The sequence below is a fragment of the Sapajus apella genome, unplaced genomic scaffold, assembly GCF_009761245.1.
Source record: "Sapajus apella isolate SASKATOON/1434 unplaced genomic scaffold, GSC_monkey_1.0 scaffold2, whole genome shotgun sequence".
In the NCBI taxonomy this organism is placed as follows: Eukaryota; Metazoa; Chordata; class Mammalia; order Primates; family Cebidae; genus Sapajus; species Sapajus apella.
The window spans coordinates 82,542,500-82,557,452 of record NW_022436942.1 but is presented as its reverse complement, the minus strand read 5'-3'; the positions used below and the strand labels follow the sequence as shown (position 1 = coordinate 82,557,452).

Genomic DNA, 14,953 nt, shown 5'->3' with positions numbered 1-14,953 from the left:
AACAGGCGCAGGAACGGACTCTAACAGGCGCAGGAACGGACTCTAACAGGCGCAGGAACGGACTCTAACAGGCCCAGGAACGGACTCTAACAGGCGCAGAAACGGACTCCAACAGGCGCAGGAACGGACTCTAACAGGCCCAGGAACGGACTCTAACAGGCGCAGGAACGGACTCTAACAGGCGCAGGAACGGACTCTAACAGGCCCAGGAACGGACTCCAACAGGCGCGGGAACGGACTCTAACAGGCCCAGGAACGGATTCTAACAGGCGCAGAAACGGACTCTTTCTAACAGGCACAGGAACGGACTCCAACAGGCACGGGAACAGACTCCAACAGGCGGGGGAACGGACTCTCTCTGAGCCTCCAGAAGGGACCAGCCCTGCCGGCGCTTTGATTCTGGGACTCCTGGCCTCCGGAGCTGGAGATGGTAACAATTTCGTGCAGTCTGAAGCCACTGTGTTTGGCAATTGGCTGCAGCAGCTGCAACAGGCGACTAAGCTGTGTGACTCGGGTCAGTGACTTCCTGCTCTGGGCCACCACCGCCTCCGCATCTCTGAAGTGGGGCGACAGGACCCGCCCCCCAGGCTTCGGTGCAGCTGAGTCAGAGCCGGCGGCCACGGGGAACAGCGCCCAGCCCGGGGGTGGCACTGGGTGCCCGTGGGCCCGCAGGAGAGGGGTCCTCCTTTCCCATGAAGGTCAGGGTGGAGGCGCCGCCCAGGACAGAGGGACAGCTCACACCCTTTGAACCTAAAACAACGCTTCTCCTTCCTTTCAGAAGCAAGCATCATCTCAGGATGCTCACTTCAGAAAACAAGCCGTGGCAAGGCAGGCCGGTCATCATGTCCCATAGCTCACTGTCAGCAGCACTGACCCCGCCGCATGACCCCACGTGACCCTGTGTTTCTAGAAATCATTTGTCTCCCCAGAAGATGTTATCTGCGGCCCTGCATTTTCCCAAGTGTAGGCAGGTGTTTGTTTGTTGAGCACCTACTGTGTGCTGGACCTGGCAGGAGTGCCATGAGGTCCAGAAACCCCCAGAGCCCTTCTCCCACAGAGGGGGTGACGTGCAGCCACAGGAGAGGAGAGAGGCGGACACCGGTGTGGAAGGGGACATGGACACAGACGCTAAGGTTTTGGGAGGCGTTCCTTCTGTCCAGACACGTGGAAGGGCTGGAGGGAGAGACAGGCAGCCTGCCGCTGGCATTGTCCACCCCGACGCTGCCGGGAAAGGCAAAATCCTCCCCCTCGAGCAGGGAGCGCTGATTTCAGAGGCAAAGCCTTTGTGCTGTGACAGGGTCCCGCTCCAGCATCCGTCTTGGGTCCACCCAGAACGAAGACACCACCAAACCCTCAGGATACCGCCACACCCGGAGCATGGGTGCCGGCGAAGCCAGCCCCGTTCCGCCGGGTCCCCGCCTGGCTGCCAGGCAGCAGACAAGGAGCAGGAAGGCCCAGGAAGCTGGAGCTCTAGGCACCATTTGCCAAAGGTCCCCGCTGAAAAAAACACCTAAAATCCACCCAAGCTGGAAGGGCTGCGCAGGAGATACCAGACGCAGGCCGGCGTCCAGCGGGGCTGGGTGCCGAGGTGGCTCGGGAAGTCCCCACCAAGGCCCGGACACTCCCTCAGGGCTGCAGGCCTAGACACCACGGGAAGACAGTGGCAGCCACCAGTTCATCCCTAAGCTCGGAGCTTCGTCATTCTGATTTGAACATGCAAATGGTCATGGCACCCCGAGGACTCCAGCCAGCGTGCGGATGGACAAGGGAAGTGCCTCTCACGGCCAAGAAGGTGGCCTGCAGCCCTGGAGGTGCAGCTCTCAGCCATGTGGGACCGAGATACTCCCAAAGCCTGGGTCACTGTCCCACGGGGGCTGTCCGGGCAGGGGAGGGCTGGGGAGATCCGGCACACGCACACGGAGACCTGTCACTGCTCACCCGCCCTGGCCACATGGCCACCATAAGCACCGGAAGCCCCGAGACAGGCTGGATCCCACCCCACCCCGGCCGGTCCGTTGCCCAGATGCCATCCTTCCCTGCCCCCTGGGAGGGACGACAGAGCTGGCCCAGGCCTGGGTTCCCGGCTCCTCCAGGGTCCAGGGCAAGCCTGTTACAGCCTGGGGAGGCTAGGCTGACTTCCAGGCTCCTGGGAAGCAGCACAGGTGTAGGAGGGCAGGACAGGCCCCGGAGGGTGCTGGGTCCCGAGGACCCCTGTGCCCACCAGGTCCCACCTGCCTTGCCCAGGACCCTTCCCCGGGAGCCGCTGGGGCGGGGATGAATACTTGGCGGCTGGAAGTCAAAGTACACAGGGCTCTGCAGGGCTCTTCCCGGCTCCCTGCCCTTCCTGGCTACCTCGCAGGCCATTGCCCTCGGTCCGGCGAAGAAACATAACTGCTCTGCTGTTGAGAGCTCAGTGCCTCACGGTGACGGCCTGCCAGACCTGGGATTCGGGCCTGGCTGGGCAGGGACTCACAGGGAGGCACAGCCTGGGTGACACAGGGCCACCCACAGATCCTACGGCCCAGTTCAGTGTACCATGAGCTTTCACACAGAAGCCAACCAGCGGCCCATCAGTGCAGGAGTAGGAAGCAGGAGGAGGTACCCAGAGCCCCCCGTTGCTGCTCCTGGAGACAGCAGGACAGCCAGGAAGCCCCACACGGGCCGCAGGAGGCGTCCTTACCCAAGTCACATGGAGCCTTGCAACAGCTACCCCTGACCTTGGCCCCTGACCTCCCTCTGCTGCTATCAGAACTTGATTGGGATGTAACTGGTGATCGGAGACCAAAGCGCACGGGCTGGGCTAAGGCTAATCTTGACCATCACCCACGAGGAAGACGAACCAAGGAGGGCGCATTCAAGCACCAAGAATCCCCAACCTTCTGGTGACAACCTTGGCTCCTGACAAATCCTGGGGCAGGGGTGGGTCTTTCTTGATCTCCCCCAATGTGGCACCTTGGGGCACCTGAATGTGGTTGTGGAAAGGACACAGTCTGTTTGAGGGGATCCCAGGAGACCCCAAGTGGAGGCTGCGTCCTGGAGAGCCATGAACCATCAAGAGCCCAGGATCTGACACCCCAAGCAGAGAAACGGTGAGCAAACGCGAACATCGCCGCTTGGAGGCAGTGCTCCTGCTGGGCTCCCTCCCGAGATGCGCGGGCCAGCTGCACCTGTCAGCAAGACGGGTATGGCCTGCCTTGTGTCCCCCTCAAAGATAAGTTCAAGTCCTAGGTACCTGCAACTATGACCTTACTTGGAAAGAGGATGTCTGCACATGTGATCAAGTTAAGATGAGTCAGACTCGGTCAGGGTCACCCTGATCCAAGGGCTGGTGTCCTATAAGAAGAGGTAATCTGGACATAGGGACGCACACAGAGACAAGAAGGCCACATAAAGCCAGGCAGAGACAGGAGGGGTGCGGCCAGCAGCTAGAAGAGGCAGGAGGACAGACCCCTCCCCCCACCCAGAGCCTCCAGAGGAGCATGCCCCTGCTGGCAGCGTGATTTCAGACTTCCTGGCCTCTGGAACTGTGAGAAGATGAATTTCTTCTGTGTTAAGCCACCCAGTCTGTGGCACTTTGACGGCAGCTCTGGGAAGCGAATGCAGGGACCCACAGTTCTGCCAGTCAATAACAGTCGGGGCCTCCAACCAAGGGCACAAGAATCCCCTTGCGCAGGCTGCAGGGCTTGGGGCAGGGTCTCTCCCTTCCCCCAGACACTCAGAACACTGGCCTTTCCCAAAGATACCGCTCACAATGGCCAGGTGGCCTCCCAGATGGGGACGCCCTCTCTGTTCACAAGAACGGAGAGCCCAGACCCTGCCCTTACAAAGGCCAGATCAGCTGCAAGGTGGACAAATACCCCTCTGGATTTCTGTGCGTCCTAAGATACAGAAGGCACATCAGGAGCTGTCTGCAGCCCATGTACCATCCCCCACAGGGAGGCCGAGCACTGGAGGGCAGACAGGATAGACCCACCTGTCCCCAGGAAAGCTGCCCCTGCTCTGTGTGGTGGCATTTTCCCCATGCTGGTGGCTCCCTTGTTTCCAGAGCACCTGTAAGGCCGTGGGCCTATTTGTCTTCTTTTCACACTAAAGCTACAGACACAGCTGAGTTTCCCAGTCAAGTGGCTGAGCCCCTGAGACCAGGGCTGTCAGATACTTTGCTGAATTTCTGCTGGAGGCCAGTCCACTGGGGGTAGAGCAGAGGCGGCTGGAAGGAGGCGCCAGAGCTTCCGGCTTTCCCTCCCCGCCACCCACAGCCTCCCTTTCTGCAAACAGGCTCCTCCCTCCCATCTTGTCTGGACACACCTGGCTGTCTTCCACCTTAGCTTGCTCAGACACCTTTACAGGAACACGCCTGTGAGCCTGCCGGTATGGGGGGGCTGATCCCTGTTTTCCTAAGTCCATCTGTTCAGCCATCTGTTCATCCATTCATCCTTCCATCCATCTATTCATCCATTCATCCATCCATCCATCTTCTGTCCATCCATCCATCCATCTACCCTTCCATCCATCCACCCTTCTGTCCATCCATCAATCCTATTTGTCCATCCATCCATCCATCTTCTGTCCATCCATCCATCCATCTACCCTTCTGTCCATCCATCCATCTGTCCATCCATCCATCCATCTACCCTTCCATCCATCCACCCTTCTGTCCATCCATCCATCCTATTTGTCCATCCATCCATCCATCTTTCTGTCCATCCATCCATCCATCCACCCTTCTGTCCATCCATCCATCCATCTACCCTTCCATCCATCCACCCTTCTGTCCATCCATCCATCCATCTACCCTTCCATCCATCCACCCTTCTGTCCATCCATCCATCCTATTTGTCCATCCATCCATCCATCTTCTGTCCATCCCTCCATTTCTCCCGACCCCAGCACTACCTCCCTCGCCCCCTTTCCTCTCTCATACTCAGTTTCATCATCACAGACCAGAAGCAGAAATGAGAAAATTCAAGAGTCCCAAGGGTCCCAGCCAAGGTCCAAAGGGACAGCTGAGACCACAGGCAGTCTCAAAAGAGCTGGGCACCCCCAGGGAGCTGAAAGCTGGGCTTCTCTTGGAATCTGGGTCCAGGGATCCAGCATGTCTTCCCTAGGGAAGCTCTCACGCGCGCTATTCAGAAATCCACCCACTGCCTAAACAGGGAGAGATTGGATGGATGGAGGGAGGCCTGAAGGTGACAGAGCCCAGGCCACCAGCTGTGGGTGCAGCCCAGGGACAGCGGCCGCATCTCTGCATCTGAGAGGCACCAACAGCTCGGCTGTCACCTCCTGCCATTGCCCCATAACGGGCTGAGTCCTTTGCCTGCTACAGGGGGGCTATTCCCTTGAACTTGCACCCTAGAGAATACAACATAAGACCCCGAATGCCACTTTCCGTCTCTCTGAGGGCAGTAAGATGGAACAGGGCTATGTCTCCAAACTGCCCATAGTAACTTAGGGAGACTGGTCTGTCCCAAAGCCATCCTCACTCCTCCACGATGCCAACCCCTAAATGCCCATAGCAGGGCAGGGCAGGGCAGGGAGGAGAAGAAGGGCAATGGGTGTTTGTTCAATCTGCAGTGACGGTCCAGGCCCTGGGAGCGCAAAGGCAGCAGAGGCAGCATCCGTCCTGCTCCGCTGTGTCCCTCACCCGCCCAGCTTTCAACAGCTGCGGCTGACAAATGGCCGTCAGTCAACAAGTGGATAAGAAAATTGTGGTCTATATACACCATGGAATACTATTTAGCCACAAAAAGGAATGAAATAACGGCATTCGCAGCGACCCGATGGAGCTGGAGACCGTTATTCTAAGTAACTCAGGGGTGGAAAACCACACATCCTGCGTCCTCACTCATAGAGGGGAGCTAAGCTCCGAGGATGCAAAGGCATAAGAACGACACGGTGGACTTTGGGGACTCAGGGAAAGAGTGGGAGGAGTTGAAGGATAAAAGACTACACGTTGGGTTCAGTGTGCATTGCTCGGGTGACAGGTGCACCAAAATCTCACAAATCACCACTCATGTAACCAAACACTGCCTGTTTGCTCAAAACCTATGGCAGTCAAACATTAAAAAATAAATTGAGAGAGAGATCCAAGGTGGCTGATCACTAGCAGCTCGGGATTGTAGCTCCCAGTGAAAGTGCAGAGAACGAGAGGACGCCACACTTTCAGACAAATTTTTGTTGCTCACAGACCAGGACATTCCCAGCAGAGGAGCCCCATGGGTCGCCAGCGTGACTCTTGTGGCTGGCACGACAGTTCTCGGTGCAGAGTAAACGGGACTGGGTCCCCTTTTGGCCAACGTTTGGAGCTCTGGGAAGGCAGAGTCACCTATTCAGCTGATTGAAAAAGGGACTCAAGAAGGAAGCCAGACCGGAGATTCCCGGGCAGAAACGCACCACGAATCTTAACGCCGCTGTTTTGGCCAGCGCAGTGGGTTGCTCAGATTCTGGCACTGGGAATCAACGAGTTGGATGTCCACTCAGAGACCTAATTTGAAAGTCGGTAATTACAAAGACGACAGGTGGATAGATTTACAATGATGGGAAGAAACCAGCGTAAAAAGGTTGAGAATACCCAGAATCAGAATGCCTCTCCTTCTACAGGGGATCACAGTTCCTCATCAACAAGGGAACAAGGCCTGATGGAGAACGAGTGCGTTCCAATAACAGATTTAGGCTTCAGAAGGTGGATAATAAGAAACTTCTGTGAGTTAAAAGAACATGTTCTAGCCCAATGTAAAGAAACTAAGAACCTTGAAAAAAGGTTTGACGAAATCCTAACAAGAATGGACAATCTAGAGAGGAATATAAGTGAATTAATGGAACTGAAGAATACAATACGAGAACTTTGCGAAGGATGCACAGGTTTTAACAGTCGAATTGATCAAGCAGAAGAAAGGATATCAGAGGTCGAAGACCAACTTAATGAAATGAAACGAGAAGACAAGATTAGAGAAGAAAGAGTAAAAAGGAATGAGCAAAGTCTCCAAGAAATATGGGACTATGTGAAAAGACCTAATTTACGACTGATAGGTGTACCTGAATGTCATGAAGAGAATGAATCCAAGTTGGAAAATATTCTTCAGGATATTACTCAGGAAAACTTTCCTAACCTAGTAAAGCAGGACAATACTCAACTCCAAGTAATTCAGAGAACACCACAAAGATATTCCTCAAGTAGAACAACTCCAAGACACATAATCGCTAGATTCACCAGGGTTGAAATGAAGGAGAAAATTCTAAGGGCAGCCAGAGAAAAAGGTCAGGTTACCCATAAAGGGAAGCCTATCAGACTCACAGCAGATCTCTCAGCAGAAACCCTACAAGCTAGAAGAGAGTGGGGGCCAATATTCAATATCCTCAAAGAAAAGAACTTTCAACCCAGAATCTCATATCCAGCCAAATTAAGCTTCATAAATGAAGGAAAAATAAAATTTTTCACGAACAAGCAAGCACTCAGATTTCATCACCACCAGGCCTGCTTTACAAGAGCTTCTGAAAGAAGCACTATACACAGAAAGGAACAACCAGTATCAGTCATCCCAAAAACTTACCAAAAGGTAAAGAGTACCTCCATAATGAAGAATCTATATCAACTAATGGGCAAAATAGTCAGCTAGCATTAAATGACAATATTAAACTCACAAATATCAATATTAATCCTAAATTTAAATGGATTAAATGCCCCAATCAAAAACACAGGCAAATTGAATAAAAAGTCAAAACCCATCAGTTCTCTGTATCCGGATCCATCTCATAAGCAAGGACACAAAAAGACTCAAAACAAAGGGTTGGTGGAAGACTTGCCAATCAAATGGAAAGCAAAAAAAAAAAAAAAAAAAGAGAACAGGAGTTGTAATTTTCGTCTCTGACAAAATGGACTTTAATAGTAACAAAGACTAAAAGAAACAAGGAAGGACATTACGTAATGGCAAAAGGATCAATGCAACAACAGGAGTCAATGATCATCAATATATACGCACCCAATATAGGAGCACCCAGATACATAAGGCAAGTTCTTAATGACTTATAAAGAGACTTGGACTCCCGCACAATAATAGCGGGAGACTTTGACACCACATTGTTAATATTCGACGGATCAACGAGATAGAAAATTAGCAGGGACATCTATGATTTGAACTCAGACCTGGAACAAGTAAACTCAGTGAATATTTATAGAATTCTTCACCCCAGGTCCACAGAACATACTTTTTTTTTCAGTATCATATTACACCTATTTTGAAAGTGACCACATAATTGGAAATAAATCACTCTTCAGCATTTGCATAGCATTTCACAGATTTAAATGAAATACTGGTTGGCTGTGTTATTTTCTTCCCTTATTCCTTCCTGTCTCCACTGTTAAGCCCGATTATCGGCATAAAAGAGGTGTTTAATACCTATTTTTAGATTGCATTCCAGCCTGGGCAATAGAGCAAGACCCCTTTTCTCTCTCCCCCTTTCTCTTTCTCTTTCTTTTTTCTCTTTTTCATTCTTTTTTTCTTTCTCTCTTTCTTTCTTTTTGTCTTTCTTTTTCTTCCTTTCTAGAAAAAATAAATAAATAAATAGATTTTTTTAAAATTTGTGGGCTGAATGCAGCTGACAGACAATCCCCCCCGGACACCAGGTCCAGAGGGCAGGCTCCGCTGTCCTGGGCCACACGGCAGGCGGGACACATCCGATGCTAATGACAAAGCCGCGTTCGGAGACCCAGACGGCACCCGTCTCAGTCACGCCTCTCGTTTGAGTTCTGATTTGGGGAGTGCGGAAGTTCATGATGCCTTTTTCAAAATAAAAATAAAACAGTCACAAGTTTTTTTGTTTTTTTTTTTTTTGAGACAGTGTCTCACTCTGTCACCCCAGGCTGGAGTGCAGTGGCACAATCTTGGCTCACTGCAACTTCCACCTCCCAGGTTCAAACAATTCTCTTGCCTCGGCCTCCCAAGTAGCTGGGATTACAGGCACCCGCCACCACTCCCGGCTAATTTTTGTATTTTTAGTAGAGATGGGGTTTCACCATCTTGGCCAGGCCGATCTTGAACTCTTGACCTCGTAATCCACCCACCTCGGCCTCCCAAAGTTCTCGGATTACAGACATGAGCCATCGCACCTGGCCACAGTACTTTTTAAAAGACCAAATGGAATTTTAAGTTTTGGCCTTAGCTTTGCCTAGAAGTCACTGACCTGGCCTCTCCCAGTCCTCAACGCTCCCTGCCCCTCCGGTGGCCCCTGCTGCCTCTCTGTGGCTCCTTGAGGCATTTGGTTACACGCATAAGTTCTTTAGCGGTGATTTCTGAGATTTTGGTGCACCTATCACCTGGACAGGCCACGCCTGGCTTGCTCCTTCCTCAGGACCTTTGCACGTGCCATTCTCTCGGGCTGAGCACACCTCAGCCCTAGCACTGTAAAGTTCACTCCCTGAGTGTGTGGAGGTTTCTATTAACCGTCACCTCTCTGTCCACCTGCCTAAAGCTCCCCGCTCAACCAGCTCTGGCCTTAAGGGCACTTCTGCGTCCACTTGGGGCCGCCACACATACTTCAGCTGGTGGCTGTGTCTCCACCACGAGGATGCCAGTCCATGAGGGCAGGGCCCTTCCGTGTCTTGCTCACTGCTGTGTCCTCCATGTACCCAAACAGAGCGAGGCACACAGTAGGTGTCAGTAAGTGCCAGGGGACCCAATGCCTGATTCTCGGCTCTCCCTTTGGTTTGGGAGTGCTAGGGAATGCTCCCACCTTTGCTCCAAGAGTAAGCATGAAAAGCCCACGGTGACTGGGGAGGGGGTTATTCATATCCAGCCTGGTCCCCAAGGCCTTTGATATCTTGGGGGGTGATCTTGCAGACAGCAGCTGCCCAGATCAGCTGCAAGGTGGTTTGGCTTGGGAGTGACAGAGAACATTCCCACTGCCTGAGTGGGGGCGTCCAGGAGGCAAGTCCAGCTTACTCTTTAATGCACATCCGTCCAGCCTCCTAAAGCAGGTGACAGGTGGTGAGGACCTCAGTGGCTCAGATTTGGGGCCAGGACTGCAGTCCCCTCCAGCAGCTGAAGGATATGCCACCAACTTTGATCAGAAAGGTGGCGTCTGTCACTGGATATCGGAACAAAGGCATCCACCCTGCAAAACGCAGTCTGAACTCCAGGCCCCTATGGAAACCCGGCACCACCCACCCCAGCCTATTCCTCAGGCGCTGGAAAGCATCAGCCATGAGGCGCAGGAGACAGTATGGGGAGCTGATATTTTGCCCACATCTGCACCTAGAAAGTGCTCTCCCTGAGTTATCCGTGAACACAGGGCGGTTAAACACCACTCAGCAAAGTTTAGCAGGAGTTAATGTGGAGGTGGGGCCGTGTAGGGTGGGCAATGGGTGGGTGGGCATGGCCACAGCAACAAGCCCCAAAGCTGAGAAGAGGTGGCACCAGGCAATACATTCTTTTTCAGTAAAAGCAGCCCTCCAAACCTGGCAGGCACACAAGAGTTTTGTTTGAAAAAAAAAAAAAAATCACAGGTAGTTAATGAGCTGCACAGTGAAATGGGGGACAGCAGGAGGTTGAAGGGCAGGCTCTCAGCCACACTCCCTGGGTTCTAGCCCAGCACAGCCACTTCCTGGCTGGGCAACTTCGGGCAGGTAGCTAACCTCCTCTGTGCCCTGGCTTCCCCCTCCGGAAAACAGGGCTAATTCGAGTGTAGCCTTCATGGGAATATTGTGAAAATTAAATGAATCGATGTAAATAAAGAGCTTAAGACAGTTGTCCTGGCACGCGGTACAAACTCTCCAAATGCCAGGTATCATTACCCATGAGGAAGCAGCCCCAGGCTTTGCTTTTAAGCCAAATTAAAAGATCAGGGCAGCACAGTTCCATACCTGGCATCTAGTGAGCAGGAAGGAGAAAAAATAAAGTCGAGTAGAACAGCCAAGACAAGTAAGCCAGCCATGCGATTCTTGCGGCAGCCACGGGCTGGCCTGCATGGCAGAGAACGCTTCCAGAAAACACTCCAAGGAGGCTTCTGGGTCACGGAAGGCACCGAAGAGAAGGCGGGTTCCCCATCCTTTTTCTCCAAGCCCCACTCTGCAAGGCACCACGGGGATTCGGTCCCAACGTGTGCAGCCCAAATACACGACAGTGCCAAGTCCCAGGCGCTCTGGCAGGGAAGCTGGCCCCGTTTAGACAGCAAGATCAGGTTCGCCACAAACAGCCTTGGTCACCTCTAGCAACTCCTGGAAGTCCTCACTGCCCCTTCCACACGCCAGGCTCCCTTAAAGAGACCAAAGTTCAAGTTCGCTGCAAGATTTGCTCTAAGATAGCGACTCCCAGACTCGGCTGAACGTGACAATAACCCCGGGAGACTGAAAACTCCTGATGGCGAGCTGCACCCCCTATCAATTCAGTGAGACCATCCGGGGGGTGAGTGTGGGTATAGTTTAAAGATTCTCCAAGTGATTCCAATGGGCAGCCAAGTTAGGGACCCACTAGGCTAAGAAACAAGCAAGGCAGGAATGAAGGTCAAGTCATGAGGTTTGCGGTGGCGGGACTGCTCCTTTCTCCTGTGGGGAGGAGGATTTTGTGCTGGGGGGAGGCCTTTTTTGCCCTGTGAGTGCCAGGCAGGCATCCCAGGGCCCTAGGAAAGTGGAGCGGAGCCAGCACACACGCCCCAGCAGACAAGCTGTTAAAGTGGGCAGGGCACAGCCAGAGAGCGGGCAGGGCTGGGGAAATGGCACTAGGACTGTGGCTACCTCCACTCATTTCAACTTGTCATTTCCTCAAACTGCAGAGGTGCCCGCTCTGCCCGCATGGCTTCCCTGCCTGCCAGGGTGGTGTCCAGTCTCCAGCTGGGTCCCCACCGGAGTCCACCCCCAAGCTGGGCTGAGTCTGGCAGGAGACAAACTTTCGAGTTTCCTGACCCGGGGATCCAGCCTCCCCCGCCCGCCTCAGCTCCACGTCAACATGCCTTAACATCCCGGGAAGGAAGGGATCCTGTCTGGGTTTGGTTATAAAAAAAAAAAAAAAAAAAGAAAAGAAAAGAAAAGAAAAGAGAAGAAAGAAAGAAAGAGAAAGGAAGGAGGAAAGAAAGGAGGAAAGAAGAAAGAAAGAAAAAAGAAAGAGAGAAAAAAAGAAAGAAAAGAAAGAAAGAAGAAAGAGAGAGAAAGAAGAAGAAAGAGAGAGAAAGAAAAAGAAAGAAAAGGCTTTCACGTTGGCAGCCCCGGGACAGTAAACAGGGCACTCGTAGCCGCAGAGGGGCCGGGTCCAGATGTCTGCAACGTGCCGGGCCTCTGGGTGCAAGCCCACCTCGCCAGCAGCTAACTTCTTTGGGAATTTCGGACCCTTTACCCCGCCCCGTCAGCTCCCCGTTATTACTGACAATAGGAAGAATCGCTCAGGAGGGAGGCCCACCCCCTCCCCCTACACACCCAGGTCCCCACCTGAGGAGCGTGGCTGTCACTGGCCACCTCCACGGCTGCGGGGCAGGGAGAGGAGCCCCGTCCTGCTTCTGCAGTGGCGCGTCTGGGGGCCCAGCCCTCGAACCCCCCAGCCGCGCAGCCCCCCGTTTGGGCGCAAGAGAGTCTCCTTACCGCTCTGGCCTCGCTGGGTCCCGGGGGCTCCGAGGAGGCGCCGCTGCCCCCCGCGCGCGCGTCGAGGATGCCGGGCGCCAGGGAGTAGAAGGGCGGGCTGGGGCTGGGGCTGGGGGGCAGCCCGGAGTCGGGGCTGTCCAGCAAGCCCTCCCGGCCCGGCTCCTTCAGGCTGTCCTCCATGTCCTGCAGATGCAGGTGGCCCACCATGTCTAGGGGGCGCGGGGCGCGGGCCCCCCGCTCCTCCGGGGGCTCCTCCACCGCTCTCCGGGGCCCGGGGCAGGCGGCGGCGGGGCGAGGGCTGCGCGCCCGGGGACCTGCGGGCACCGCGAGAGGCGGCGATCGGGCCCGGCGCCCCCCACCTCCAGCGCCCCCGATCCCCGCAGGCCTGCCGCCTGCTCGCCCCCACGGGCCGCGCTCCTGCCCGCGCCGCCGCCCTCCGCCCTCCGCCCTCCGCCCTTCGCGGCGCCCGCCCGCCCTCCGGGCCCGGCCTCGCCTCCGCGCCGCGCTCCGCTCCCGCCGGCCGGCCCAGCCCCGAGGCGCACGTCGCCGCCCGGCCCTCTCCGCACCTCCCCGGCCCGCGCCTCCTTTTCTAGGCGCCTCCTCCTCCCCCTTCCTCTCCCCGCCCCGGCCTGCGCGGTGGGCAACCGCCCCGGGCCGGCCCCTCCGCAGAGGCCCTCCCGCTCCCGGGCACTGCGCGCCCAGCCCGGCCGCCCCGGTCCCGCTCCCACGAGGCGCGCGTGTCCCCCGCTCCCGGAACACGCGCCACACCCGCGTGCCCAGGGGCCTCGTGGGGTCCCCAGGTCATCCCAAGAAACACGAGCCGTCAGCATCATCCTGTTTCGTGGTGCTCCTAGAGGTTTTCTCCATCTCATTTGAAGTCCCAAAAAAGGCAGCTTAAGAAACTTTATTTCAGAGTTTTCTTTTTCTCTGTAACTTACAATCGGTGGGGAGGAGGGCCACCACTGTCCCAGTACTGACATCTCGGTTCCCCGCACACCCGGGGCTGGCTGTTTGGGCCTTGAGGGTGGAAAGCATTGCGGGGAGCCTGTGGGTGGGGGGCGGCAGCGGCGAGGAGAAGCACTTCCGGGAATCCCCAGGCATCTGGCTGTTCCTGCACTTTTTCCAGGCAGGTCCTCGCTCATGGACAAGGGTCCTGCCCATCCTTCCCTTCTTTTCCTTCCTCCCAAGAGAAACGAACACGTGTTTCCCGTCCTTGCTGTGTTCTTATCAGATGCCTGGAGAGGGGTCTGCTCATTTCCAGCGCCCAGCCACACAGACGCCCCACCCTTCTCCTGAGGATGCATCCTTCCATTCTGCAATGGGGCAGCTACGGGTGTCTACGGATTGCTTCGAAAAGCAGGAATGTGGGAGAGGCTAACAGGGCAAAGAGAGCAGGGGGAGGAGGGGTGAAAGTGTGCACGGATACACTCACTTCCATTCACCCCTTTGTCTGGATAGAGCAGAAAGCCCGAGATCAGGGCCGGGAAGCCGGGTGCCAGAATCTGCTCTTTGGACACCCACAAAGTGAGGACAGCACTTTGAAGCGTGTTCTCAATCTCCCACTCTGCACCCAGCCTTGGCCAGACCTCAGAACAGACGTGCCCTGTAGGGGGCCCAGTCTGATGAGAGAGGCCACAGTGCACCAGGAAGCTAAGGCTGTGAGCCTAAGGGAAGGAACTGAATGAGGTGCTGCACCCAAGAATAGTCCCAGGGACACCTTAAGACTTGGGTATTCAGGGAAGGCTTCTTGGAGGAGGCGATTTTTAAAGATAAGATCTGAATAACCAAGCAGTGAGAATTAGTGCAGCATGTGGAAAGAGCAGCAGGGCACAGTCTTGCCACAGCAGGAATAAGGTGCATGCCGGGACACTGGTGGAGGGTGGGGCCGATTCCTGGGGGCCCCCAGGTTGAAAGGCATGCACTATCACCAGGTGAATTTACAGCCCATTTCCATATCAGCCAGGAAAGAACGGGGAAGTCTGCTGCCCAAACAGAACTAACCAGAGGTTTGAATATCTGGAACATTCCGGAAAAAACAAAATAGGACAGCAGACGTTTGCTTCAATTCTTAGCCAAAGCAGGCCTTCTTCAGCCCTTGGGCGACTTGACCAGAATGAGCAGGGGAGGGGGGATGAGGAGGGCGTCCCTTCTGGAACACAGACACCTGGAAATTCACATTTCCCAAATGCCCACCCACCCAGACCAGAAGTCTTCCGCTTCCCTGGAGAAAGTCTTCGGCAGGAACTAATTTCTTCTTATCTCATGGATGGGACCAATGACCCCTTGGCCACAATAGCTACCAAGGGCAGGGCAGGATGTGGGCAAGGCAGAGTTTCAAAATTGCAGGGCTCCTCTGCCTTTGTTTAAAATGTTGATATTTTAAGGGCAGGA

General features: G+C 54.8%; 1 protein-coding gene across 1 annotated transcript in view; it reads right to left on the bottom strand.

The window, feature by feature from the left end:
* Window positions 1-13,118, bottom strand: part of RFLNA (refilin A) — a 23,931-nt gene extending 10,813 nt beyond the window's left edge. Inside the window, exon 1 of the mRNA XM_032243763.1 lies at window positions 12,563-13,118. Coding sequence (XP_032099654.1) covers window positions 12,563-12,769 — 207 coding nt within the window. The 5' untranslated portion in view covers window positions 12,770-13,118. The remainder of the gene's footprint in view (window positions 1-12,562) is intronic.
* Window positions 13,119-14,953: the final 1,835 nt, after the last annotated feature.